The 27,256-nt window shown below is 44.9% G+C and overlaps 1 protein-coding gene across 2 annotated transcripts in view; it reads left to right on the forward strand.

The window, feature by feature from the left end:
* SORL1 (sortilin related receptor 1) overlaps positions 1-27,256 on the forward strand; it is a 155,839-nt gene that overhangs the window by 106,601 nt on the left and 21,982 nt on the right. For both annotated transcript variants that reach the window (XM_058289316.1, XM_023589115.3), the window contains exons 26-38: positions 3,362-3,487; positions 5,873-5,980; positions 7,631-7,762; positions 8,407-8,538; positions 9,325-9,459; positions 10,293-10,448; positions 12,966-13,115; positions 20,231-20,362; positions 20,976-21,102; positions 21,240-21,409; positions 23,084-23,196; positions 23,435-23,539; positions 24,295-24,367. In XM_058289316.1, coding sequence (XP_058145299.1) covers positions 3,362-3,487; positions 5,873-5,980; positions 7,631-7,762; positions 8,407-8,538; positions 9,325-9,459; positions 10,293-10,448; positions 12,966-13,115; positions 20,231-20,362; positions 20,976-21,102; positions 21,240-21,409; positions 23,084-23,196; positions 23,435-23,539; positions 24,295-24,367 — 1,659 coding nt within the window. The remainder of the gene's footprint in view (positions 1-3,361; positions 3,488-5,872; positions 5,981-7,630; positions 7,763-8,406; positions 8,539-9,324; positions 9,460-10,292; positions 10,449-12,965; positions 13,116-20,230; positions 20,363-20,975; positions 21,103-21,239; positions 21,410-23,083; positions 23,197-23,434; positions 23,540-24,294; positions 24,368-27,256) is intronic.

Genomic DNA, 27,256 nt, shown 5'->3' on the forward strand with positions numbered 1-27,256 from the left:
CTTTTTAGTGTATTAATTGCACATTTTTAAAACCCTGAAATTAGTCATTGTTTTTATCATTACTTTAGGTAGTGGGGCTGAGGATTGAACCCAGAGCCTCATCTGTGGGAAGCCAGTGCTCAGTCACTGAGCCACCTCGGCTCCCTTGAGTTGGTTTTCTCATTTGTTTGCTTGTTGTTTGTTTTTGTTTTCAGGAGGCACCAGGGACTGACCCCGGGACCTCCCATGTGGAAAGTAGGCACTCAACCACTTGAGCCACATCTGCTCCCTATATTTGTTTTTCTTTATTTTTTCCCTATTTTTCAAGAATCAAACATATTTATAGTATCTGCCCATTTGCTAGCTACCTTTGCTTCCCGTATCTAATTCCTTCTCTGTATTTAACTCCTTCAGGAATTCTTGGAGCAGGAGTCTGTGAGTGGTAAAGTCTTTGAAGGCTTTGATAGTATAAACACTCTTCGTTTTCCCCTCAACCCTGAATTCAGATGGGTCTGGGTTTCTAGGTTTTCCATAAGAATTTTGATGGAATTATTCTATTTCTTTTGGTGCCAATTTGTATTCTGCTATCAGGTTCTCTGTTAGAATGGGAACAGTCATATATTCTTTTCTCTTAAGTTACGTTTAGGACTTTTTGGTCTTTTTTTCTTTTCTTTTTCACCCACCTAGATGTGAAGTTATTTTTATTTATCTTGCCTGGGACTTGTTTTCCTTCTAAAATCTGATGATTTATTTTTTTCCTCAATTCTGAGAAATTATAGCCTCTCTCTCTTCTGTTTGCTACTTTCAGGTATTTGTTGGACCATCTCCCTCTGTTCATGTCTCTTGTTTTTATATTTACTCTATATGACTCTGTGTTAGAATCTTAGTTACTTCTTCAGATTTACCTTCTAGTTCAGTAGTTTTCTTTTCAGCTGAATCTGATCTGCTACTAATGCATCCATTCAGATATTTTTAGTTCCCTGACTGTCTTTTTTATATCTAGAATTTCTATTTGAATCTTCATCAAATCTGCCTTTTAATTTTCAGTGTCCTTCCTTTATGCTTTATATTTCTTATTTTATGTCATTAATCATTTAAACAGTTGTTTTTATCAGCAATTCTTTTCCCTCACATACATCCTAACAGACCAGTGCTTTGTCAGAAATGAGGCAGTGCTTTCTTCCTTGTTTATAGTAATTAATTCATCTGTCCTGTACCACTTATGCTGAGTTTATGCTTTTAATTAGTTGTTTTAGTGGGGCTTGCTGAGTCCAAGTGAAAGAGGAATTTATAGGATACTGGCCTGTGTTAGATATTTCATTTCCCTGGTTGTTTGCCCCATTATTCTTAAAGTTACAAAGCAATGCAGAGGATTCCACATCTTCCTTGTATTCTTTCATCTGGACTACAGTCAATCTCTTGCATCCCTGTAATTAAGAAAATATCAAGCATGTATTATTTAACATGCACTCTATGTCAGAGAGCTAGTAAGTTATTCAGAAGACAGAAAAATCCAGATAAAGTGCGTATGGTGAAAAGAAAAACCCCAGAGTTAGGCATTCTGGTCATACCTTGCCATTTGTATGAAATGGTGCAAACTGAATAGTCTTTCTGAGCTCAGCTTCTATTGTAGAATCTGGAGATCTCAGCCATGCCTCTCAGTATTGTCATTCGGAAACTCCATTAGTGGTCTGAAAGTGTTTTCAATTAAAAATAAAATGCATAGGCTGAATAATAACAAGTGGATTAGGGTGGCAGTCAGTTTAAGCTACTTTATGTTTTATAAGAGTGTGCAAGGCTTTGGTGAGGAATTTTTAAAAAGGCTGTCAGATGTATGGGATCAAAAGTATTCCAGATGACGACAGTTACTGGGGCAAAAGCTCATGTAACATGCATGATTACATTTATTCCTCTTATCAGAGATAAGTGTATTTAAAAAGGCTGTTTAATGGATCTTGAGTGCCAAAGGTTGTAAAATATTGAAACTTCCTGTAGGCTTATTTGCATGCTACCAAATATAGCCTTGATCTTCAGACGTAAGAAATCACAGATAATAGACCACCACTTGTTTTAAAGTGGTTTGAAAACCAGTTTCTTTGTATTTCTAACCATTTAAAAAATAGCCTCAAATTCTAGTAGTCATTGTAAGCCCATTTTCCCAAACCTTGAGTAGCTTACTGCCAACTGTTGCAATTGAATAAATAACTGTAGTTTGCACTCAACAACCCACTTTTGTTTGTTTCATCTCCTTTTGTTGTGAAGGCTCTAAGCCCACATTGTTAAGCCAACAGAGAACCCATCTATCTAGGTTATATTATTTTATGCTCTTTGTAAACAAGGCCAGTCCTGGCTTTTGCTTAGCAAGAAACAGACACAAACAGCTTTCTTTTTACGAGGAGGAAGGGGAAATCTGATGGAGGAGACAGTCTAGAGTGTTGGTTGGATTTGAGGCAGATCTTATGCATGTGAACTCATCTTTGACCGAGGTTTTGAGTTGTTTCTAAATGACTTCCAGGTGGCCTCAGTCCTTGTATACGAATGAGCCTGTTCATTTCTAACAGTGACTTTCTGTTTTGCTGACCCCCCTTTTTTTTCCTTGTAATGATTGCAAGGGATGTCATGTATTGTTGACTGAGAGATGTTGCTCTCGACTGTACAGAAAGTTAGGAAATTCTAAGTTTCTGGGCCCTTCTTTCTTTGCTGTTTTTGATAAGCCTTTTATGCTATTTGGGCCTGAGGTTTGAAATTGGGTAGTTATGTAGAATTATGAAGTCATGGCCTTTCAGAGCTTCAAAGGGTCCTTAGATAGCAATAAATAGATGATGACATCGAGGCCCCAAACCTGGCTGTCAAATTCTAAAAGCTGGTCTCCTGAGCACACATGGCTCTCCTTCTCCCATTGACTCTGGATTCATAAGAGGATTTAGGTGAGAAGATAAAGTAGCGAGGTATAGTGGACAGTGGTCAGGCTGGGGAATTGGATGGGCCTGACTCTTACTTAACTGTCTCTGAATGTGGGCAGGATTCTTAAGCTCTCTCAGCCTGTTTCTCTCCTATTTTTAAGGGGACTGATACTTACCTCGGAGGGTGTTGTGGAGAAGGAATGCTTTTTCTCAGCTGTTTTTTAACTTGTCCCTCCATACCTGTGCTATGACTTGTATGACATTTATAAACTCACAGAAACACAAGCCATATAGGAACCTTCACTTTGCCTTGAGGGCAGCCCCAGGTGACTACCTCCTGGCTGAGGAGAAACTTAGATGCCCTGTTCATACATTACGACCTAGTACCATCCTTCTTTTCAGTCAGCCCCTTGATAGTGATGAGAAGATGGGAGTGAGGGGTGGTCTTGACACGTTTTCTTTTTCTCTTTTTCTTGCAGCCGTCTACCACACCTGCGAGGCCTCCAACTTCCAGTGCCACAACGGCCACTGCATTCCCCAGCGTTGGGCCTGTGATGGTGACATGGATTGCCAGGATGGTTCTGATGAGGATTCAGTCAGCTGTGGTAAACTCAGATGTCCCCGCCCTCTATTCAATGCTGCTCTAGTATCTGCTGTTCCTGAAAAGAGGCAACAGAAGGGCCAGGAAATTAAATGCTGTTATATTGTACCTGTGTAATCACTAGTATAACTAAACAAGCCAATCTGCCCAGCTGCTTCCTGTGTTTCATTGTCATATAATATACAGGGGCGCATTACATAGTCTTAATTCTCAGGCAAGCCGTTTGCCTTATTGCTTTCCTGTCACAACTTTGAAGAAAAGAAATGGAAACCAACTAACCTGCCCAGACTGCTAACAACAGTCATATTTCCCTTGACCAGAAATTAGGCTACAGTTCCTGCATAAATAGCATATTTTATGACTAAGAGTTCCTTGTTATGATCCTTTAGAAAATGACTCGAGTCCCCTAAGGTAGAACTCTATAAAAACAATTCTGAGTTATTTAATCACTATTTAATCAGTTTTATAATAGAATATAAACAACCATAAAATAGCAAGCACACAAACAAAATGCCTCTACACAGAGTGCCTCTGTAAGGTTCTCTGTCCTTTTCTTATCCTTTTGCCGTACATGTCAAATTTTCATGGGATTTTTAGTCATTGTCTGTAGGTCATTGTATATTCCCCCTTCTTTCCTGTCACAATGTTAAATATAGATGTTTCCACATACCTGTGTTTTTCTTTATTTGGCTTTTCTGAGAAGCTGTGTCTTGACTTCATATTCCTATAAACTAGTTTACTTTTTTCACTCCCTTGTTGAGCATTTGGGTGGGTGTTTATTTTCCTCTGCATGTGAAAGTGTTTATGTCCTTGAAAATGAAGGCTGGTTTTTCTCTCGCGATATTCCCTGGGCTATTTTCCTCAATATGGAATTGCTGGGCCAAGGGTTCTAATTAATTTCTATGATTCTCATTTTGCCCAATTGCATTTCCAAGGGATTACACCAAATGCTTCTCTATTAGTAATATATTATATGCTTCCCCAAGTGTCCCTCGATATTTATCTTTTTAAAGTTCACTAATTTAATGAGCCTGAGTTTGTCCTGTGTAATTTTAATTATACTGTTTCAGAAACTTTTCATACCTGGATGACATTTAATGTTTCCCTTTCCGTTGGATGCCCTTTGGCTAATTGCCTTGGAATGATGACTTTTTACAGGATTAAGACATGTTTCGTTACCTTATACCTCATCCTCGTGGCAGGATTTATTCTACCATGAGTTGAGTTTTCAAAAGCTTCGATTGCCTTCTCTTGGGGGCTGATTTTTAAGCCTCGCGTTCTGTTCATTTGAGAGAGTGACCCTAGTACTTACAATTCTGAGCTAAATATCAAGGTGCCTTAGTTCTAGATGAATTTCCCTAGGACTTCTTTGCAAAACACATACTCTTTAACATTTCTAGAACTTGCTTTCTCCAAAAGGGACCTTGAGTTTATAATCCTGAAGAATTAAGGTAGTGATTGATGTAAAAGTGTTTTAAGAAAGCAAAGATATTTTTTTTTTTGTGATCTATGTATCTTAAAAAAAAATACAATTAAGAAAAATTATGGGGGTGGGGAGTGGGGTAGATGGGAACCTCTCTTATTTTTTAATGTAATGTTTTTGTGTGATCTATTAACTTTAAAAAAAGATAATTAAAAAATTAAATTTAAAAAAGGTAAATATTCAGAAAACAAAAAAGCAGAGGTAGTTTTCATGATCAAGATTCATGTTCTTTTTTTATTCCATTCACTGATGCTTTCCTTGCTTTCTTTTAAAAAACTAGATATACTTATTTTTTTGTGTGTGAATAGGTACTACATTCCCATGGTTCAAAACAGAAAAAATCTAAAAAGGTATACCGTAAAAAAATTTCTCCCTTCCTGCCCAGGTTCCCACACCCTCTTTATAGGAAACTATAGTTGTGCATCCTTTCAGAGATATTTTGTGCATATATAAGCACAACTAAATATACCCTGTATGCTCCCATTTTACACAAATAGGATTATAATATGCATGCTGTTTGGGACTTTTTTTTTTTCCCCCAAATAACAGTATTCCAGGATCCATTTGTACCTAGAGAGCTTCTTATCTTTACAGGTATCCAGCGTTCCAGAGTACATTAACTTACTAAACAGTCCCTTTTAATGGACATGTCAGTTTTCAATCTTTTGCAAACAGAATTGCAACAAATAACCTTGTACATATGTTATTTTTCACTTGTATAAGTGGAGTATGTTTCTAGAAATGGAATTGCTGTGTCAAAGTATATATATGCCTGTAATTTTCATAGCTGTTGCCAGATTTCCCTGGGGGTGGTCCAGATTTATGCCCGCAATCGTTGAGCCGTGCCTGCAGGTTCCTGCCTGTCTTTTCACAGCCCTTCTTCTCTTTTATTGAATTGTGTTTCAGAGAAGAAGTGCAATGGGTTCCGCTGCCCAAACGGCACGTGCATCCCCTCCGGCAAGCACTGCGACGGGCTGCGCGACTGCTCCGACGGCTCCGATGAGCAGCACTGCGGTGAGCCCTCCCGTGGCCCGGGAAGCTCTGAGGCCTTACCCTTACTGACCTCAGTCCTTTCATTTCCTTGCTACCTGCTTGTGGGTACCTGTAATTGAGCTGAACCCCGAGTGTTTTGGCTGGGACTCTTCGAGGCTGATCACGGCAGGTGGACGCAATTTAGGTAAAGGAGAGCAGCAAGAGGGCAGGAAGGGATGATTGTGGAATTAGTTCATGCTTTGATGAACATATTGTTTAGTTACCATATACTCTGTGAATGGACTCCTTGTTTCGAACTGGACAATGATTTCCCCTAGTTTATTGGTTTCGTTGGTGTTATTGATTATCATGCAGGTAACATTTTTAGTCCAGGTGACCCTGTCTATCCTCATTTTTCATTAGAAGCGGGCAGATTGTCTTGGGTCAGTGGTTCTCAGCCTTGTCTGTATGTTGGAATCATTTGGGGAGCTTTAAAAGTCCTGGTCCCTGTGTTCTGATTTCATTAGTTTAGGGTGTAACCTGGGGATTGGGATTTCTTTTTTTTTTTTTTTAAGTATTGTAATTCTAATGCACAGTCCAGGCTGCAAAACCAATGTATGAGAGCAGGGGTTGGCAGCCTGACCTGCAGGCCAAATCTGGTCCATCACCCATTCAGTAAATAAAGTGAAACACAGTCACGGCCATTCACTTACGTATTGACTATGGCTGCTTTTGTGCTACAACGTCAGAACTGAGTAGTTGCAAGCGAGACTGTGTGTGAATCAAACTTCCCCCGAGAAATGGAGCCAACAGGATATGTGCATATATATGAAGAGACTTATTACAAGCATCTTGCTCATGGGACCTGGAGGGTGGCAAGCCTGACCTCCATAGGGCAGGCTGCAGGCGGGCAACTCCAGTAAGGGTGATGTAAAGTTCTTGGCCCACATTCCCCAGCGGTGGCTGCAGATTCCAGCCAGAGCCGATGCTTGAACCTGGGGCAGAAGTTCTTCTTTGGACTTCTGAAATCTTCAGTTCTGGCTTGGCAGACCTCTAACTGATTAGATGAAGGGAGTCCCTCCATTGCTGAAGGCCTCCTTGTTTGTTGATTGCAGATGCAGGCAACTGATTATAAATGCAAATCCCATCTATGAAATACCGTCAGGGACAGGCAGGCCAGGGCTTGACCCCAAACCTGGGACACCATCATCTAGCCAAGTCAATACATGAAATTAGCCATCATAGACCACTTGACCTGCAAAACCCGAAGTACTTACTCTCCGGCTCTTTACAAACACGTTTGCCAACTTGGCTGCGTGAGGGTGTCAGTATTTGATTAATAGTGATTAAGATCATGGGCTTTGATGCCAGGCAGCTCCAGATTCCAGTTTTGGCTCGCCCTTACCAGCAGTGTGCTCCTGGCAGTCACGTTTCATAATGCCGCCCTAGCCCTGTTTCCTCATCTTGACAACAGGGCCAGTCACCTCTCAAAATGCTGTCTTGAGGGTTTAAGGATGTGCTCTGTGTCAAGTGCTTTAGCTTGGGGCGGGGCACCCAGCAAGTGCTTAGGAAATGGTGGCTGCTGCTTGCCTGGACGCGTGTCTGTACTGAAAACCAACCGCCCAGGGCTGGGAAAAGGCCCAGGCAGCCAGAGGACCCAGGGCCTTTTCTCTTCCCCGCGGACCCTTCCAGAACCCCTCTGTACACGCTTTATGGACTTTGTCTGCAAGAACCGCCAGCAGTGCCTGTTCCACTCCATGGTGTGTGATGGCATCATCCAGTGCCGCGATGGATCTGACGAGGACGCGACGTTCGCGGGGTGCTGTAAGTGGGACAGGCAGGGGAGGGGGCACAGGGCCCCCGAAGACGCCGCAGGGGAGGGATGCACCTCCACTAGCTTTTGCAGGTCTTGCTAGAATGTCCGGTTTTGCCTTTTCTGGGAAGGACCTACCTTCGTGGCTTAAGAAACAATGTTTTTAGTTCATTTATGCGTAGAGAGGAGGATGGAGCATGACGGAGAACTTGGCTCCGTGTCACCTGAGCCGTGACCTCGCTGGCCAGTGCTCTGTTAAATAGCACCCATCACGCTCCGGCCCCTGTCCCTGGCTTTTGCAGTCCTCACTGTGCTTTTGCCACCTTGTATACTCTATTTCACTGTCTCTCCCTATACCGCAGTGCAAGCTTCATAAGAGCTGGAGCTTTGTCTTATTCACTGCTCTAGCCCCATTCCTAGAACAGTGAGTCCTCTGCATGTAGTAGGCACTCAGTAAATACTTATAAATGGATTAATTAGCCAAATGTATGCTCTGTTAAGATTAGGCCTGCCTTTTGCTATCCAGGAATCCGGAAGCTAGGAAATCCCTTGGAGAGGACACTTGCTCTTTCCTCCTGCTTCTGAGCAGCATTGCTGTTCGCAGCTCCTTGGGGTGGAAATAATCTGGATTTTATGGACGTTTGTTCTTATCTAGCCCAAGAGCCTGAATTCCACAAGGTTTGTGATGACTTCAGTTTCCAGTGTCAGAATGGAGTGTGCATCAGCTTGATTTGGAAATGCGACGGGACGGATGACTGTGGCGATTACTCCGATGAGGCCAACTGTGGTGAGACGATTTTAAGTCTTGTCCCTCATCTTCCACGTAGGCAGCCGCGTGGAATGGAGGTAGCTCTATGGCTCACTCAGGTGCAGGCGTTCACTTCTGCTGCTGCAGTAGTCGCTGCCAGTTCTTGAATCTCATGTGAGGAATTGGGTCTGGAAGCCGGCACATAGTAGGTGCTGGGGAAACGTTTATTCCGTTTTCTTTTCCTTTCCGAGTTGGAAAGATCGTATTATGTAGAGGGAATAGGGTAGGTAAGAAATTGTGGAGAAAGCACAACGTAATAGAGTTATCACCATCCGGTTACTATCACTAGTTAGGCTATTCCATGGGCCAAGTGTCAGAATTAAACTCAGGGGATCTTTCACAGGATATAGGAGTATAGTTAGAGCAGGGGTTCTTAACCAGGGGTCCATGGAAAGATTTCGGGGGGTCCATGAGCATCAGCAGAAAAAAAACAACTTCTTATCTTGATTTTTCTCTAACCTCTAACTGAAATCTGGCATTTTCTTCACTTAAGAATATATGCAATAAATAGGTTACAGTAGTATTCATTTCACCTGACTGGCAAAGGGGTCGTCGAACAAAAGAGGTTAAGAACCCCCGGGTTAGAGAACCATGAGTTGGGGGCTTAGAAGATGGGGGTGTGGTTAAGTTTGCTGCTGCTCGCTGGGTGCAGGAGCAGGAAGGCAGGCTGCCCTGGGGTCGGGTGCTGAGCAGGATGCCTGCGGCTGGAGCTTTCTGATCACACTCGTGCAGGGGAATGACTGACGCTGTGGTTGGTCTCCCCAGAAAACCCCTCAGAAGCCCCACAGTGCCCCCGCTACTTCCAGTTCCAGTGCGAGAATGGCCACTGCATCCCTAACAGGTGGAAATGTGACGGGGAGAACGACTGCAGGGACTGGTCTGACGAGAAGGACTGTGGCGGTGAGAGACCCCGGGGTCCCGGCACCAACCCCACTGCCTAGACACATCAGGGGACACGTACCTGTCTGGGCTGAACTTGATCTTGTTTCTTCAGTGCCTGACTTCTTCCTGAATGTTTTTGTTTTTTTGGGGGAGCCCACACTCGGTTCATTTCCATTCCCACTCCCCTTTGTGTTTGTTTTCTCCTGATCCCACAATCATTCATGCCGTATTTTGCAAGGCGCAGTGAGAACTCCCTCTAGAAACTTGCTACTTAAAGTGGGGTCCCGCAGTGCCCGTGTCTCCTGGGAGCTCGTTAGAGATTTGGCATCTCAGGCCCCAACCTGGACCTCCTGAGTCAGATCCTGGATTTAACAAGACCCCCGGGTGGCGGGAGTGCAGGGGTGTGTCTGAGTTGCACGGATGAATAAGGTATGCCACCCCCTCTCCTTCTGGTGGTCTCATCTCGAAGCCAGAGCTTCAGGTGGTTGCAGTTGAGTCAGCCACAATAATTTAGCCTCAGGAGGAATTCTCCCAGTCACTCTTCCAAGTCATCTGCACTTTCCATCAGCCTGCAGGAGCCCCTGCAAAAGCAGACTCTTCTTGATATGAGCCTAAGCCCAGGATTAGACATATCTGCCCCTTAAAAGGGGAAAGGATATCATCTATGCTAAAGCCCCAGAATAGATTATTTTTAGATGAGCTGCTCTTGAGAACCCTGCCAGTCTTCTGCCTCCCTTGGATGGCACGGGTGAAAGTGAGGTATCTGCAGCAGCTTCGGGGCACCTTACAGGCTGGGAGCAAGCTCCCGTAACACCTTGTCTTTGGGTTTCCTTGCTTGATGTTCTCCCCAGATTCACCTCTTCTTCCCTCTCCTACTCCTGGACCTTCCGTGTGCCTGCCCAATTACTTCCGTTGCAGCAACGGGGCCTGCGTGATGGACAGCTGGGTGTGCGACGGCTACCGGGATTGTACAGACGGCTCGGACGAGGAAGGTTGCCCCTCTCCAGGTGGGTCCTGGCCCGGATGCGCTCCCGAGGCGCCTGCTGCTTGTGGGAAAGACTTGGGTGCACGCCGCGGGTGCGGGCTCAGTGCCGAAAGCAGCACACCCACCGACGCCCTCGGGGGCTCCGTGTTCTGCAGCCGGCCTGCTGCTCCCCACCAGTCACCTCCGTGGCAGGGAGTCTACATGGGCTCCTCCCTGGACCTCAGTCCCTTGGGAAGTCGGAACTGGGATGGCTCATGTTTGCTAACTGCCCTCTGATGCTCCTGCAAGAAAAGACCAGCCACCCTGCTTTCTCCCAGCTCCTCAGCAGGAAGTTACACCTGGGGAGGGTTTTGTGTGTATGTATAATCAGCTCTCAGGGGGAGCAATCCCAGTTTTCCTGCTCGCCCACCCATTGTGAGGCCCAGTGCTACTGAAAGAAGGGTAAGCACTGCCATCTAGTGGCCGCACACGGAGAGGCAACGGAAGGTCTGCGCAGTGACCCTATCTCCTGGGGGGTGGGGGGCGGTAAACCAGGAGACCCCATTTCAGTTCACGTCCTGCTGCAGGCAGAAGAGAGGTCGGGACGCCGCGTCCTCTCCTACACAGGATTGTAGTTGAACTCAGTCACAGTATGAGAATAGACAGTCTACTGTGATTTGCACAGGCCCTTTCCTAGCACACCTCACGGTCACAGTCTGATTTTCCTCCTGTAAGACTATCTTCAGTCTGTTGCTTCCCTGTTTAAAACCATCCCTGGTTTCCTCTTGTCCAGGAAGCCACATTTTGACCCTTTTTTTGAAAAAAAGATTTATTTATTTGTTTGTTTACCCCCTTCCCCTCCTGCCCTGCTGTTTTTGCTGTCTGTCTTCTCATTTTCTCTCCTCTAGGATTCACTGGGATTCGATCCCGGAGACACCTGATGGGGAGAGAGGTTCCCTGTCAATTGTATCACCTCAGTTCCTGGTTTCTGCTGCCCTTCACCTTGACTCTCCCCTTGTCTCTCTTTTGATGCGTCATCATCTTGCTGCGTGACTCACTTGCACGGGGCACTGGCTCACCGCCCGGGCTCTCGCTCACCATGCAGGCATGCTTTCTCTTCTTTTTTTCACCAGGAGGCCCCAGGGATCGAACCCAGGTCCTCCCGTGTGGTAGGCGGAAGTGCTATCACTTGAGCTACATCTGCTTCCCACATCTTGACCTTGATTCCTGTTTTCAAGGCCTTTTGTGCACTGGCTCCTCCTTACCCTCCATTATACGCTTATGTCAGCCGAGCTGGACTCCTCATAGCTATGGAGGGCTGGTTTCTTTCTTGCCTGTCCTTCACCGGGGATTTGGGATTTTCCCTGTATCAGAAACTCCTCTCTTCCTCTACCTTCCCCTCTTAGGGCAAACAGAAGCCTGGCTTTTGTAGCCATCAGAGACCTTGAGACAGCAACAGTTCTCAGTATGGCCCCGAGACCACTAGCTACCTTTGATGGAATCAGTTGATGTTGACCACAAATGTAGAATCAGGATTTCCAGGTAGAGCCCAGGAGCTCCCCAGTGACTCTTGGATTCCTCAAATTTGAGGTTCCTGGGGGAAGCGGACTTGGCCCAATGGATAGGGTGCCCGCCTACCACATGGGAGGTCCAAGGTTCAAACCCGGGGCCTCCTTGACCCGTGTGGAACTGACCCATGCGCAATGCTGATGCGCACAAGGAATGCCATGCCACGCAGGGGTGTCCCCCGTGTAGGGGAGCCCCACGCACAAGGAGTGCACCCTGTAAGGAGAGCCGCCCTGCGCAAAAGAAGTGCAGCCTGCCCAGGAATGGTGCCGCACACACGGAGAGCTGACACACAAGATGACGCAACAAAAAGAAACACAGGTTCCCAGTGCCGCTGACAAGGATAGAAGCTGTCACAGAAGAACACACAGTGAATGGACACAGAGAGCAGACAACTGGGGGGGGGAAGGGAAGAGAAATAAATAAAAAGTAAATCTTTAAAAAAAAAGTTGGGGGTTCCTGCTTTAAACAAGTGGGACATGATCATCCCCCCCTACAATCCCACTTTCATGGACTTAAGTGGACCCTTTAGCTGATGTTGGTACTCTTTTCCAGGCTCATTGAAGTTACTGCTTGCTCTTTCAGTTCTTAACTATGCTCTGCCATGTATTGCTAATTATTTCACGCATATAATTTTTTTCACTCTGTAACAGCGGGGTGGCTCTTGTCCTTTAGGGTCGTGCTGCATACTGTGTTGGAATCTCCCACTGTGCCTGTCACAGTGTTAGGCAGCTATAGGCATCCCATAAATGATTCTGAAGTTTAGACGAATTGTCAACAAAATAAAACAAAAATTTTGATTTCTACCCTTTCCCCACAGGGCCCACTTGCCTATTTATTAACTTGATTATCTGTCTCTCAAAACTGTTTTTGACTCTTGAGAGCTACTAGACGATCCTGCCGTTGTTCCTGAAGCCCGGTACGCTGAGTTGGTTTATGCCGCCCGCCAGCCCCTTCCAAACTGAAAAGTGAATTCAAAACCTTTTCGTCCTAGCCAATGTCACTACCACCTCCGCTACCACCCGGCCTGGGCGATGTGACCGATTCGAGTTTGAGTGCCAGCAGCCCAAGAAGTGTATCCCCAACTGGAAGCGCTGTGACGGCCACCGAGACTGCCACGATGGCCAGGACGAGGCCAACTGCCGTGAGTACTTGAGCTCCTGGACCCCCGGGGTGGATTTCCCGAGAGTGTGCGGTCGCGTGGCTTATACTTCATTTCTGCCCGGCGCGCCCCGGCGTGTGAGTCTGAGCGCTTAGGTGTGACCATGCTTTTACTCTGGGCTCACACCGGGGCTTCGCCACCTGGACCCCCCCCCCGGGGATCGCCACGTTCTTTTAAGAGGTTGGCTGGGTGTTCAAATACCAGGAGCACTTCCAACTAAAAGCCTCAGAGAATGACTGAGAAAAATACCCTGAATAGGTTTTTGGGTTGTGATATTGAAATTGTGTTTAACTGTGTGCTTGTTCTTCTGGAAGTATTCAGTGGCCATCTACTGGCCACACAGTAGAGGCTGTGTTATTGAAGGGATTGCCTCCAGCACCCCCGTAAGAGTTTCATTCTCAGCCCTTCCTTGTTGGTGGGATGGAATCCACATGCTTAAAACATACAGACACTAGTGATCAGGTCTGAGCTGAGAGAGAGACGGCGTGTGCATTGCATGCGTGCAGGGAATTGGCGGTTGTCATACCTAATGGGTCCCACTCCTGGTTCCTGCTCCTCCCGGGGCACCCAGGGAGGGTCCTTAGAGTAGAAACGTGTTGCAGTGTGATGGAGGGGGGTGAAGGCATCTGCAAGGCCAAGCCACCGAATGACTCTCGAGGCAGGGAGTGACAGCAGATGGCCTCGAGGGCGGAACAGAGATGAGGCTGTGCGATTTACCCATGGGGATTGGCATGTCCAAATTCAGTAGGTTGCAAGATGGGAACTCAGATGAAGGTCAGTTGAATTCCCCAGGAGAAGTAGAGATAGAAGTGCTTTCTGGCTGCTGAAATCACCAGTTTCCTTTTAAGGTCTTCAGCTGCTTGGGTAAGAATCCTCTCATTGTTGAAGGCCATCTCATTTGTTGATTATAGATGTTATCAGCTAGAGAATTCAATCCACAGACTAATGACTTAAGTCCACAACAGAGCCTCTGAGTAACCATCAGGCCAGGGCTTGTTTGACCAAACAATTGGACACCATTTCCTAGGCAAGTTGACACCTGCACTTAACCAGCCCAGTTAGTCTAGGGAAGTGTGTAGCATCCAGGTAGAAAGTTAGAAGGATAGATCAGAAACTGTAGGAGGCATTTTCTTCCTTTTCATTTCACAAAATCAACTGTCCTTGCTGGTGGCCTTCTCCATATACCTCTTTTATGAGTCTGTGCCATTTTTCACACTCCTTTGTTCTCTCTCTGTATTTGGTTATGGCTGATTTCATTAGGTCCTGATATACTCTGACTTGAGAGAAAAATCATCTTGGGCCAACCTTCACTGGAAAAGTATGAAACCCATGTATTTCCACAATGTGTAGGTTTTTTGTCTTACTTTTTTTGTTTTTTCTGTGGTGCCCAAGTGTCCCCTGGGATTCAGTTTTCCTTTCATCTCCCTTGATTATCAGAGCTGCTTTTGTTTTGTTCTCTAAGGAGCTTTTTTTTTTTTGGCTAGAAGTTAGGGAATTTGTTAAGTTGCTACCTAAGGGGTCTTTGTTCTAGAAATACTGCTTTAAGAGTCCTGTATGCTATGCATGTTTGTTTTGTAAGTTCACAACTTTTACTGCACACTTGTTGTTTATGTATGTTCATGTATGCATGATATACCTAATTAAAAATTTTTAAAATGAAAACAAAAGAAATACTCCTCTAAGGTCTTTGAGTTTCCTTCTACTTTCTCAATTTCCAAGCTAAGATGACTTTTATATTTGTTTTGTTTGCTTGCTTTTCACTTTAGGGACACTAAATTTTTATCTAAAATCAGAAATCCAGTAGATTCAGATTCTGTTTTGGGGGTGGATCCCTCTTTGTTAGTTTGCTGCTACTTGTTATCTGGAACTCACAAAACAAAAGGATTCAGATAAGTTATCTTTTGATACTTGTATTTATCATCCTTATAAATAAATAAACCAAGTAAGTTCAGATAGTGAGGGATACCTTTATTTCCTTAGCTAGCATTTCCATATTACATCCCTTTCCCACATCTTTGTCACATATATAATTTGTGGGGTCGAGCTTTTCATCTTGGTTTGGATTTGCAGATGGAATTTATCTTCAATACCATTCATTCTTTGGCTGTGTGTCCATTTTTTAAAAAGTTTTTTCCATGTTTAGCAGGGTTCTGTGGCCTTGGTTAAGCTTTAACATCTCTTTCCTCCTTGTTCTGTTGTCTTCTGTATTTCCTTCATGATTATGCTGACTGTTTTCTTGCCCCTTTTTGCTCTTATTTAGTTTTTATGTTTTTAGCTTTCCTTCATCATAGGCCATCTTCTCAAGGCTGCTTCTGCTTTGCTCTTTGTATTTGCTCTTGTAACATTTTCAGATGCCGTTTAAGGGGCCTTCTTCTGTTTAAAATGTCATTAATGACTTGGATGAAAACTTGGAAGGCAAGGATGAAATTTCGTCATACGTGCAAATAATACGAAGTTGGCGAGAAAACTTACTGTGTTCTGGGTGAAATAATCAGGATTCACAAAGGGGAAACTAACATTTGTTGATGGGCCCTAAAATGCCATTCATAGTTCAGGCACCTACATATACATTTCATGGTAATTGTCATAATAACCTTGTGACTTTGGTATTATTATCTCCATTTTAGAGATATGAAAATTAAGGTTCAAAGAGGATTGCCTAGTCAGTAAACAGACTGGGATATTTATTTAACCTTCTCTTAAACAAAGCTGTGGTCCTTCCATTATGCCACACTGAAAGATCTTAGAATGGAATATGCCAAAACCAACACAGAGAAATTAAATAGGCCTTAGTGTAAAATTCTACCCTTGTATTAAAAGAAGGAAAAAAAGAACCTCTGGGGCATTAAAATAATAGGAAATTGATCTCAAACTCACCAAAATAATAGTACAAACATCTGAACCAAATAAGCAACCACACAATAAGATGAATGTTAAACTCATTTTCTCTGTTATTTTTTTTTTATTGCATCTCTCTCCCTGTTGGGATCAATTTATTAATTAATATTTAATTATAATTAAGTCATTTATTCAGCTTGCTTCAAATCTGTCTTTCTTACAAGGATTTTGTTTGGTTTGATATAGCAAATAAAGTTGTACTATATCCACAATTTCCCCCAATCCATTAATCTTATAACCCTTTCAAAAAAGGAAATGATATTAGGGTGGCATGGTTCTTCTCAGAGAAGCTGGGCCTTCATCACCAGGCAGCTTGTTCTAAGCACCCATTAATCATCAGCTTAATAATCAGCTTAAGACTTTTCGAAGATTAATGGCAAGCTTATTCCAAATTTCTGAAACCCTTGTTTTTCTGTTTTTAAAATATCGAGACATGTTTCAGAAAGTCACATGGTTTGGAAGAAATTGAACATCTTCCAGTGTTGCTGGTTAACTAATATTCGTGTCGAATTTACCGTGTTCTTACCAAATGGAATACACTTCTGATGGGGATTGTAGCTTTTTTTCAAAACAGTCCCCTGCTGAGCAGAAAGGCCCTCCCTGGCTGTCCTATATAACGTGGCATGTCCCCAGTCACTCTTGCCACCCTTTTGCTCCTTTGTAACTCTTATTGCCATCTGAAATTAGGCATGCATATATTTACTTGTTTGCTGACTCTTTCCATCAACAGAAGGTAAAGCTCTCTGAAGACAGGTCCTTTGTTTTACACATCCCCATATTCTCAGTATCTGGAACAGAACCCAATTAATACTAGGTCCTCAGTATGTGTTTATTGGCTGGCTGGCTGGCTGGCTGGCTGGGTGGATGGATGGAGAGTTCCATCTTGGGCTTTGGAGACTGTTACAGTGGTGGTTCTCAAACCTTTTTCAAATATCTGAATGCATTTTTATATATAACAAACCCCACCCCCCTGCTTCTTCTTCCCAAGGCAAACCAATTTCAGTTTAGTGAAGATGTGAGATTAAGGTTTGTGAAAAGCTTCACAATTAACTTTGATAGTTCCCTTCTTCCCATTGAGAATTACTGTATTAGAGAGCTCCTTTTAAAAAAAAAATTGATGTCTGTACCTCCATCTTGAGACCTCTTGCAAAGTCTTAATTCTTCTTTCACGTGAAAACTAATCAGTTGTTTTAGCATTCCATCCCTCTACTACTTCATATTTTCATCACTAGGAATACATCTCTGGATCCTCTATCATTTTCTCTTGAACAGCTTGATTCTTTCATGTGAACCAGTTTATCTATTTTTGTCTTCATCTCAAAGCATGATAACCAGAAGAGGATTCAGGTAGAAAACAGAATTTCCTGTTTATCCAGTTTATCTGTCTTCATCTCAAAGCATGTTACCCAGAAGAGGATTCAGGTTGAAAACAGGATTTCCTGTGCCTTGTTCTAGAACAGGAGTTCTCAGCCCTGGACAGTTTGATGCTCGCATGGAGCTTGTAAAAACTGCATGTACACAGCTCCTTGTTTCCTGCTTAGTAGCTTTGGGGTGGGTCCAGTTTTTAGAACTTCCGCAGAAAACTCTTAAGACCCCCTGATGTGTAGATTCTTTACTTCCCATTCCTACAATGGTTTAGTGGTCTCTTTGGTAATTACTTTTAGTATCAATATCCTGGGAATGTAATTTTTAAATTCTGTTGAATGGCTATATTTAATCCACTTTTCGGTTAAAGGGGTTTAGCGTAGAATTCGTGCTTGGCTCATGGCATTGATATGAAATTGTGTTGTTATTGTATATATGTCCATGGCAGCAGGGGACGAGAGCTAGGAGGGGTTCAGGGCCTGAGTCCCAGGGGGAAATTATAGTTTGAAGTCAGAAAACCAAGGCATAATCCCCAATATGAGATCTGGGCAAATACAGAGGATAGAATGTGTATTGGTTTTCTCTTTCTGCTGGTAATAACAAAGTACCCTAAACTTAGTGGCTTAAAACAACACATTTACCCAAGTAGATACCTGTACAGGGATGTTTGGAGCAACATTGTTCACAGTAGCCAAGCTGGAAACAATTCAAATGTCCATTAACAGAAGGATGGATAAAAAAAATGTGGTCTGTCCCTACAGTGGATTTTTGCTCAGCCATAAAAAGGCAAGGCGTGCTGGTACACGCTACCATGTGGATGGAAACTTGACGACGTCATGCCAAGTGAAAAAAGCCAGACACCAAAGGACAGCTATCGTTATGATTCCACTTACATGAAATAGTTAGAATAAGCAAATTCATGGGAAGGCAGATTACAGGGTACTGGGGATGGGAGGGAGAGGGATTGGGGAGTCACTGCTTAGTGGGTACAGAGTTTTTTGGGGTGATGGAAAAATTTTGGTAATGGATAGTGTTGATGTCAGCACAACTCTGTAATTGCTACTAATGTCACTGAATTGTACACTTAAAAATGGTTAAAATGTCAAATTTTATATTACATATATGCTACCATAATTTTAAAAAACCACAAAACTACTTTGTTATCTTCCCGTCTGACCCAGGCCTCCCTGGGCTGAGCCGGGTATCAGCAGGCCTGCGTTCTTTTCTGGGGGCTCTGGGAAGGCCCTGTTGCCTTGCTTCTCCCAGCTTCTCAAGGCTGCCCACATTTTGGCTCCTTTTCTGTTTTTAAAGCCAGCACTAGCTCATCTCTCTGAGCTGTCTTTTGTCTTCACGTTTTCTTTCCTTCATATTTTCCTTTCCCTGACCACAGCTAAGAACCCATGTGATTAGATAGGACACACCTGAGTATCCCAGGATACTCTTATCTCAAGATCCTTAACCTAATCACACCTGAAATTCCTTTTGCTTTAGACAAAACAGAGGTAACATGGACAGATTCCAGGGGTGATGGGAATGGGCACCTTTGGTTTAGAGCAGTAAGATTAATTTCAGATCCTCTTCACTGGTGGATTTCTTTTCTGATGTAACCCTTTCCTTGTAGCCCCCATCCTTGTGCAGGATTAGCTCAGGGGCTGCGCAGGCAGGGGTCAACACCTGACACACCTGCGGAGGGCCAGGCCAGGGCAGCCTGGGGCAGCAGGTTTGGGTTCTTTAGCCATTCCTTATTTCCTTCTTTTGGGATCATCTGTAATTATGGTGCCATAACTTCCTTTCTAGAACTGCCCCCCTCCCTCATGCAGTTTATTTTATTTTATTTGTAAGATTTATTTTATTTATTTCTCCCCACCCCCTTGTTGTTTTTCACTTGCTGCATCTGTTTGTCTTCCTTTTTTTCTTTAGGAGGCGCTGGGAGCTGAACCCAGGACCTCTGATGTGGGAGGGAGGTGCCTAATCGCTTGAGTCACCTCTGCTCCCTGCTTTGTTTTGTCTCTCATTATGTTTTCCTCCCTATGTCATCTTGTTGTGTCAGCTCGCCGTGCCTGCTCATTGCTTCAGCTTGCTGACTTCTTTAGGAGGCACCGGGAACAAAACCATGGGACCTCCCATGTAGTAGGTGGCAGCTCAATTGTTTGAGCCACACCTGCTTTTCCCCATGCAGTTTAACACTACTTGGAGAACATCAAACTGCGGTTAATAACCTAGCCGTAGTTGCATAACCCTCCACTTCCCAGTGCTCTTTATTTGCATCATTTCATTTTATATAAAAATGCTTGAAACCTTTACAATTAAAAGTACTGTCATAAAGGAGGCATGCTGTTATCCTCTCGCTGTTATATTAGTACTCAAACCAGAGATCACACTGTCCTTGTGAGCTGCAGTATAATAGTGATCACAGAATAAGTCATAATGTTGTTAGGTAATGGCTGAAATTTGTTGATTCATGCTATGCGTCGGACACTTTTCCAGGGGCTTGATCTCATTAGTCCCTTATAGTCACAACAGGCATGGAATCGTTACCCCAGTTTTAGGAAGGGGAACAGAATTTTGGAGATATTAAGCAGTTTGCTCATGTTGACACAGAGCGAGGATGTGAGCCCAAACCTGTTGAATCCAAAGCACTTGCTCTTCTTGAAGGCAGATGTTAGATGTGATGGATAACACTTCCAGCCTAACATCCTTCCCCTCCTTGTTCCAGAGGCGGGCTTAAAGCAGAGACTGGTTAGTTCTAAGAGGTCAAACCACTTTTCCTAAACAGCATTGCTTTCCAACCTGACCCTTCCCCAGCAGGCTTAAGAAGGCTCTTTGTGTTTCAGCCACACACAGCACCTTGACCTGCATGAGCACGGAGTTCAAGTGCGAGGACGACGAGACCTGCATCGTCCTGTCCGAGCGCTGCGACGGCTTCCTGGACTGCTCGGATGAGAGTGATGAGCGGGGCTGCAGCGGTGAGTTCTGGGCTCCAGGCTCCCGGCCTGGGTTCTCCGTTTACCCCTCCTGGCTAGAACCTGTTGTCCCTTTTCCTTAGTCTGAAAACGAAACCAAATTTTGCACAATTTTGGTGCATCAAGTGAGGCGAGGTTGGCCTGACTCTGGTGTAAACTTCCGGCCAACCTCATTCCTGTTAGCAGAAAGCCCATCTTGGGTTTGTTTCAAATGGACTTTGCACCCCAGGTTGGTGCACCGAGGCTCTCACGAGCCTCCAGCTTTGTGGCAGGGTTAACTGAGTCCCTTCTAGCTGGAGTTGGTTGAGTCAGGATCCCACCCTGATGCTGTCCTTGGACTTAGCATTCTCTTTTGAGAAACAGGTTCTAAGTGCTGCAGGCAGGCAGAAGGTGAAATGCAAGGAGAAATATGCCAGGAAATTTAGGAGACTCCCGAAGAAACCCTGTGCAGGGAGATTGCAACTCTGTTTTCTGGGGTTTCTTTTTAAGATGATGTTTGCGTCCTTCCACCAGTCTAGGTCACAGAATTCTCTAAAAGCAGGGTCCTCTTGGAATCTTCGAACCAAGGATTTGTAAGATAAAACTTTCTTTCACTTTCCCCCATTTGCCTTCCTAGATGAGTTAACTGTATACAAAGTACAGAATCTTCAGTGGACAGCTGACTTCTCTGGGGATGTAACCTTGACCTGGACGCGGCCCAAAAAAATGCCCTCTGCTTCTTGTGTCTATAACGTCTACTACAGGTGGGTCATGTCTTTACCATGAGAGAGGAAGATGTTGGATATTCCGTGATCTTATGCATGGTGTGCAGTAACTGAGCCATGTTCCTCGGTCACCCTGTGCTGCCTCTAGGTGATAATATCTTTATTCTCTTCACCAGGTTGGTTGGAGACAGCATCTGGAAGGCTCTAGAGACTCACAGCAATAAAACCAACACTATATTAAAGGTCTTGAAACCTGACACCACTTACCAGGTTAAAGTCCAGGTCCAGTGTCTGAGCAGAGTGCACAACACTAATGAGTTTGTGACCTTGAGAACTCCAGAAGGACGTGAGTATTGTAGCTTATGTTCTAGTGGATGTGAGACCAGCGGTGCTTGGGCATGTGGGAGCGTTGTCCTCTATATGCGACTTGGTTCTCTTTCTTTTGAGCTTTTTGGTCTTGCCTGAGTTATTGAAGATTTGTTCTCCTTATTCTGTCGGAGAGTGAAGCAGTGTATTTCCAAATCTCCCCACCATTGCCCTCTTTTTCATTTCTCATCACGTTTCTGCCTCCACTTTCCTTCTCTAGGTGTCCTTCCCAGCATTTGGCATTTATGAGCTCATCATAAGTAACATATAAGGCTTGTCTAGGAAGTATTGTGACTAGGTTTTGTTTTTTTTAAAAAGATATATAGATGACACAAAATGTTATGTTAAGAAGTATTAGAGGTTCCCATATACCCCACTCCCCCCCCCCCACTCCTCTCACGTCAACAACTTCTTTCATTATTCATTTGATGAATGACTGCTACGGAGCATGGATTATAGTTTATATTGTAGTTCACACTCTCTCCCAGTCCATTCAGTGGATTATGGCAGGATATATAATGTCCTGCATTTGTCTCCGCAATATCATTCAGGACAACTCCAAGTCCCAAAAATGCCCCTATATCACACCTCTTCCCTCTCCCTGCCCTCAGCAACTCCCAGGGCCACTGTCTCACATCAATGATACAATTTCTTCCATTGCTAGAGTGTGGCTAGGTTTTTCTGAAACATACCAAAATCCATGTGTCCAAGAGTTTCTAGCTTCCTCCCTCCTTCCTGGGTAGTTAGCACTGGGTGATTACCTGCTTATTCCAGTGTGGTACACTCTTCACTTGCCTTTACCATCAGAACCTGTGGAACTAATCTTCGAGAGATCCCCATTCATTCATTCATTCATTCATCCTCACCCCACAGATACTGGCTGAGCAGCTGCTCTTGCCTGGGTAGTGTGTTAGGTAAGACCCACCTCCTGCCCTTGAGGGGCTTACAGGCCACTGATTACTGACAAATATTCCTCCTCTGTGGGTTATTAACAGAGAAAAATACTTGTTGCAGTCAAAATGAAGTTTTACTGTAAAGTATTGTAACTGGTTTTCCTGTGTGGCTTTTGACGTGCTCCTGAAGGTGTTCACAAAAGAGAAGATCCATGGGGGGGGGGGTGAGTGTAGCTCAGTGGTTGAGTGCCTGCCCCCCACACACGAGGGCCTGGGTTCAACCCCTGGTACCTCCTAAAAAAGAGAGAGAGAGAAGATCCAGAAGTGTCTTGAATATGCCAGCACTGGACTCGTTAACGGGTCTGGTGTGAAGGTGGTCACATTCGTTTGGACAGAGAAGTTCTGTGATGTTAGAAAATGTCTTTTTGCTCTTTGGTCATTCCATGGCACCCTGTTTACTTCTCCAAGAGCCGAGTCAGTGGACGCTGCCCTTGATGATAAGATCTCAGGATTGAAATCCCAGGAGCCGAGCTGCCCATGGAATCCTGCCCTGCAGCCCTTTTTGAGCTGCTAATTGGCCTGCTGAGGCCTGACGTTGCACACCCTTGCATTCTGGAAGAAAAGGAGGAGGAAGGCACTTTTGTCTACGTGAAAGTCCCAGCCAGTGGCCTTCTCTGGTTTCCTCCTTGGCCTTGTTGTAAGCTTAGGAAAATATCTCCAGTTGACCATGGGTTTTAACCCTGAGGTGACTCTTTTTCTAGTGCCAGACGCCCCTCAAAATCTCCAGCTGACGCTCCACAGGGAGGCCGAGGGGGTGATTGAGGGCCACTGGTCTCCCCCTGCCCACACCCACGGCCTCATCCGTGAATACATTGTGAGTACCCTCCAGGAGCCGGCTGGGGGTGGTGGGGTGAGCGGCGCATCTCCGGGTGTGTTGGAGCAGAGCAGGGCCCCGTGTGGATATTAGATTTGGCCTGGCCTCGTAAGTGACAGCCCACCTGCCAGAACATTCTGCACCCAACCTTCCTCCTCCCCTCCTACCTCCTGGTAAGAGATTAGGGATTCCAGGCCTTTGGCCGCCTTTGACTAACATTCTTCTCTTCTCACTTCAGGTAGAATACAGCAGGAGTGGTTCCAAGATGTGGTCCTCCCAGCGGTCTGCTGGTAACTACACCGAAATAAAGAACTTGCTGGTCAACGCGCTCTATACCGTCAGAGTGAGTACTAATGTCCATCGCAGCCATCCAGGTGGTTTTAGAACTTAGCAAAGAGGTTGCCGTGTCACGAGTGTGCCACATGTACCTTTATCTGGTGCGTGTTAGTACTCTGCAAAATACCCAACCTCCTGCCCTGGATGAAGGTTTTCTTTCAGTCTCTTAAATTGATGCCCCAAAGAACTTGAAATCAGACTCCGATAACCAACATGCAGCTTTTCCCTCCTCTTAACCCAGATGTTCTGCTGGTTTTCTACCTTAAACTTTTGCACCTGCCTCTCTTCTTCTTAGCTCTAGCTGCAGGCTAAAGCAGAGCCATGAGAAATGGCATTTATAAACCAGCATTGTGGAGTTGTTATTAAATATATTACTGCTAGATGTTAGCAGAAAGGAGATAGATCTTGTGTAAGGCAAATTTGTTGAGACCATCAAAGGCACACACCAGACACTCCCTTAGACCCTTCTTCATGTGTGTGTGTCTGTAGATACACACTTTTGCACACACCTGTCCTTTAGACAAAGCTGGCCATCTCTCAAACCAGAGAGGTTCCATTATCTCAGCACTTTCACAATTCCCTTTACCCAGGTTCCCTCCGTTGATCTCTTCCCCTCTCATTTCAGTTGCTGAGGCCTCCGACTATCCTGGCTCACTCGTTTTTTTCCACCCTCAATGCCAAAGTCTCACCCCTTTAGTTTAAATTCTCACGGTATGGTATATTGACCTTATTTCATACTAATTCGCCCTCTGATTTCAAAAGGTGGCTGCAGTGACTAGTCGTGGAATAGGAAACTGGAGCGACTCTAAATCCATTACCACCACGAAAGGAAAAGGTAAATGGTTCCAGCATTTGCAGCTTTAGAGACTATAGAAACCCTTTGGAAATAACTTCAGTATGACGAGAAAATGGTGAAGCATAGATTAGAAAACTTCCCGGGCTCCCGTTCCCCAGCACCCCCACATTTCTGGGTATCTCCATAGTGTTTTGGATCCGAAGTCTTTCGGGGTGACTGTGGGATGAGTTCCTCCTTCGGGAACTGAGCACTTCTTACAACACAAGCATAGCGAGGGCTTTCCGAGGGCCAGTGTGCCGGGCCTGTGTTCTCTGGCTTGTAGTGTGCAGGATACCCGAGACAGAGGAGGTCTTCCTTCTTGAGAAAGGTGACCTGGTGCGTTTCATTGACAGATTCTTAAGAGAGCAGCTGTGCTGACACGTGTTGCTTCTCCCAGCAGCCCTGACAAATAGCACAGGTGGTCGTTCCAGGCACTAGAGCTGGTATCAGTAATGCGGGCACTCTGGAGTGCACGCGGCTTCGCATACATTGACTGATCAACTCGGAACCCTCATGCCACTTTAAGAAAAACCGATACGGAAAGGGAGAGAAGTGATGTCATATGCTCCAGGGCACACAATCAGTGGGTGGCAGAAGTGGGCTTGGAACCAAAGCCTGGCCCTTAACCACGTGCTCCAGTGCTTCCCTCCACGCTGAGACACCTGCCCCACGGACTTCCGTGCTCTCCGTGGCGGGCTGGCGCTTTGTCTTGTATGTGCCCTTCCCCAGAAGCAGAGTTGCTTAGTCTGTTTTTCTCCACTTTCTCACTGGTATCTAGCAAAAAGCCTGGGACATAGGAACTAACGAAATCGTGGATAAATGAATGAAGTGAAGCAAGCACGATGAACGGTTCTGGCACACTTTGGGAGATTGGGTACAACTTGGCTTCCTGAGTGGCATCCTTGACCTTAGCCTTTGAACTTGGTGCTTTTATTTCTGCATTCGTGGGTATTAAAATCAGAGGTGAGAGCAGATGTGGCTCAAGCAGTTGAGCACCTGCTTCCCACGCCTTTCTGAAAAAAAAAAAAAAAGACAAACAACAAGCAAATAATTGAAGAAGCCAACTTAGGGGAGTGCTCAGTAATTGAGCGCCAGCTTCCCACATATGAAGTCCTGGGTTCAATTTCTGGCCCCAGTACCTCAAAAAATCAGAGGTACACTGTGGCATGAAATGTGATTGGGGATTTGACTCAAACCTGAGGCCTGGGGGACGTAGGCTTTGGGAGAGGGAAAGTCATCTGGTTGCCTCTAACATCTAGAATCACTGAAGTCAGGGCAGGAGGCAGTCAGACTTAGTGATGGTCAGTCTTTGGAGCAAGAATATTTGTAGAGGTTCAAAAAAGCTTACTGAATTCACATTCCCCTGGGGTTTTTGTGTTTTATCATTTCCCTCTACAAAATCATGGTCAAAACACACTGACAGTACATACTGAAAAGAAAGGAGGTTTGAAGTTCCACAGAATACTTGCACCTCGAATGCCCCACACACAGGTCACACTTGCACTTGAAAATCTCAGTGGGAAGAGGGAGCAGATGTGGCTCAAGCGGTTGAGCACCCACCTCCCACATGGAAGGTCCTGAGTTCGGTTCTGGGTACTTCCTAAAGAAGACAAACCATGAGCAGACATCGAGTAAAAAAAACAAAAACAACAATAGTGAGCAGATAAGGAGGAAAAAAACAAATGAGCAGGGAGTGGATGTCGCTCAAGCAGTTGAGTGCCTGCCTTCTACACAGGAGGCCCTGGGTACGGTTCCTGATGCCTCCTAAAGAAAAAACAAGCAGACAGTGAGCAAAAACAATGAGGAAACAGATGAGGGAACCATCTCAGGGGGAAAAAAATCTCAGTGGGAGGTTGCTTCTCTTAAACTTTCATATGATTTTGATGACTCTCAGCTCCCAGCATTTGTTTTAGCTGGGACACCTGTGGGTGTATTAAAACGAATGTGCTGTGAAATGTCTGTGACTTCATCTCTAGTAGCAGAAGCAGAGACTTGGGCAAGAATAGCAGTGCTGTCAGCCAGAAGCACCAAATGTATTCGTTAACTTGGTGGATTTACAATAACAACCAGAGAAGCCACCGTTTATTGAGCACTTTCTGTGTACCGAGCACTGTGCTTGCTGTTTTACACAAATGAATGGCTGGTAGTCTTTGTAAGCCCTAGGAGATAAGTCTTATCATCCTCATTTTGTAGCCAAGGGCGCTGGCATTTGGAAAGGATTGTGACTGTCCCCAGGGCTCCGTGGTTTTCCTTCAGGTGGGCTTTACAGATGCTCGGAAGCCATATCTGCTCTGAGTTGGCTACCTGAAATTTCCAACATCCTGTTTCCTTTGGGTTTCTCAACTTGCCTGAGCCCTGTTATGTTCCATGCTTGGCTGTTGATCATATGGAGAGGCTCCTTCAGATTTTGATTTCTCTCTTTTGCCAATAATCTGAGCCAATTCCTTTGAGTCGCTCTGGGCATTGTCTGTCAGGAGCATATACGCTGAGGAGCCTCATACCCGAGTCTCTTAAATGATATCTGCTGACAGTTGTCCCATTGAGCCTGTCAGGTTATACTGGGCAGGGACCAGGCAGCTTCCTCGTGGCAGGCCTTTGAAGCGACAAGTAGATTGCTCGTTAGTTGAGCAAAGAGGGGTCTCCCCATCTGCCTCGATTCTTAGTTTGAGTTCAGGTCTTTTTGAGAAAGCCTAATGCTTTACACCCTATGAGGGTGTGTGGGACTTTATCAGGAGGGGAGAGAGGGGAACTGGGAACAGTTTGTGAGGGCTCATCCCTTGTACCCAGTATTGCAGTATATCAGTTCATTCCAAACCGCTGTGATGTGTAGCTAATGTCTTTATGCTCAGTGAGAATAAGTACCTTGCCCTAGGTTACACAGCCGCTAAA

Source organism: Dasypus novemcinctus, chromosome 27, assembly GCF_030445035.2.
Source record: "Dasypus novemcinctus isolate mDasNov1 chromosome 27, mDasNov1.1.hap2, whole genome shotgun sequence".
NCBI lineage: Eukaryota > Metazoa > Chordata > Mammalia > Cingulata > Dasypodidae > Dasypus > Dasypus novemcinctus.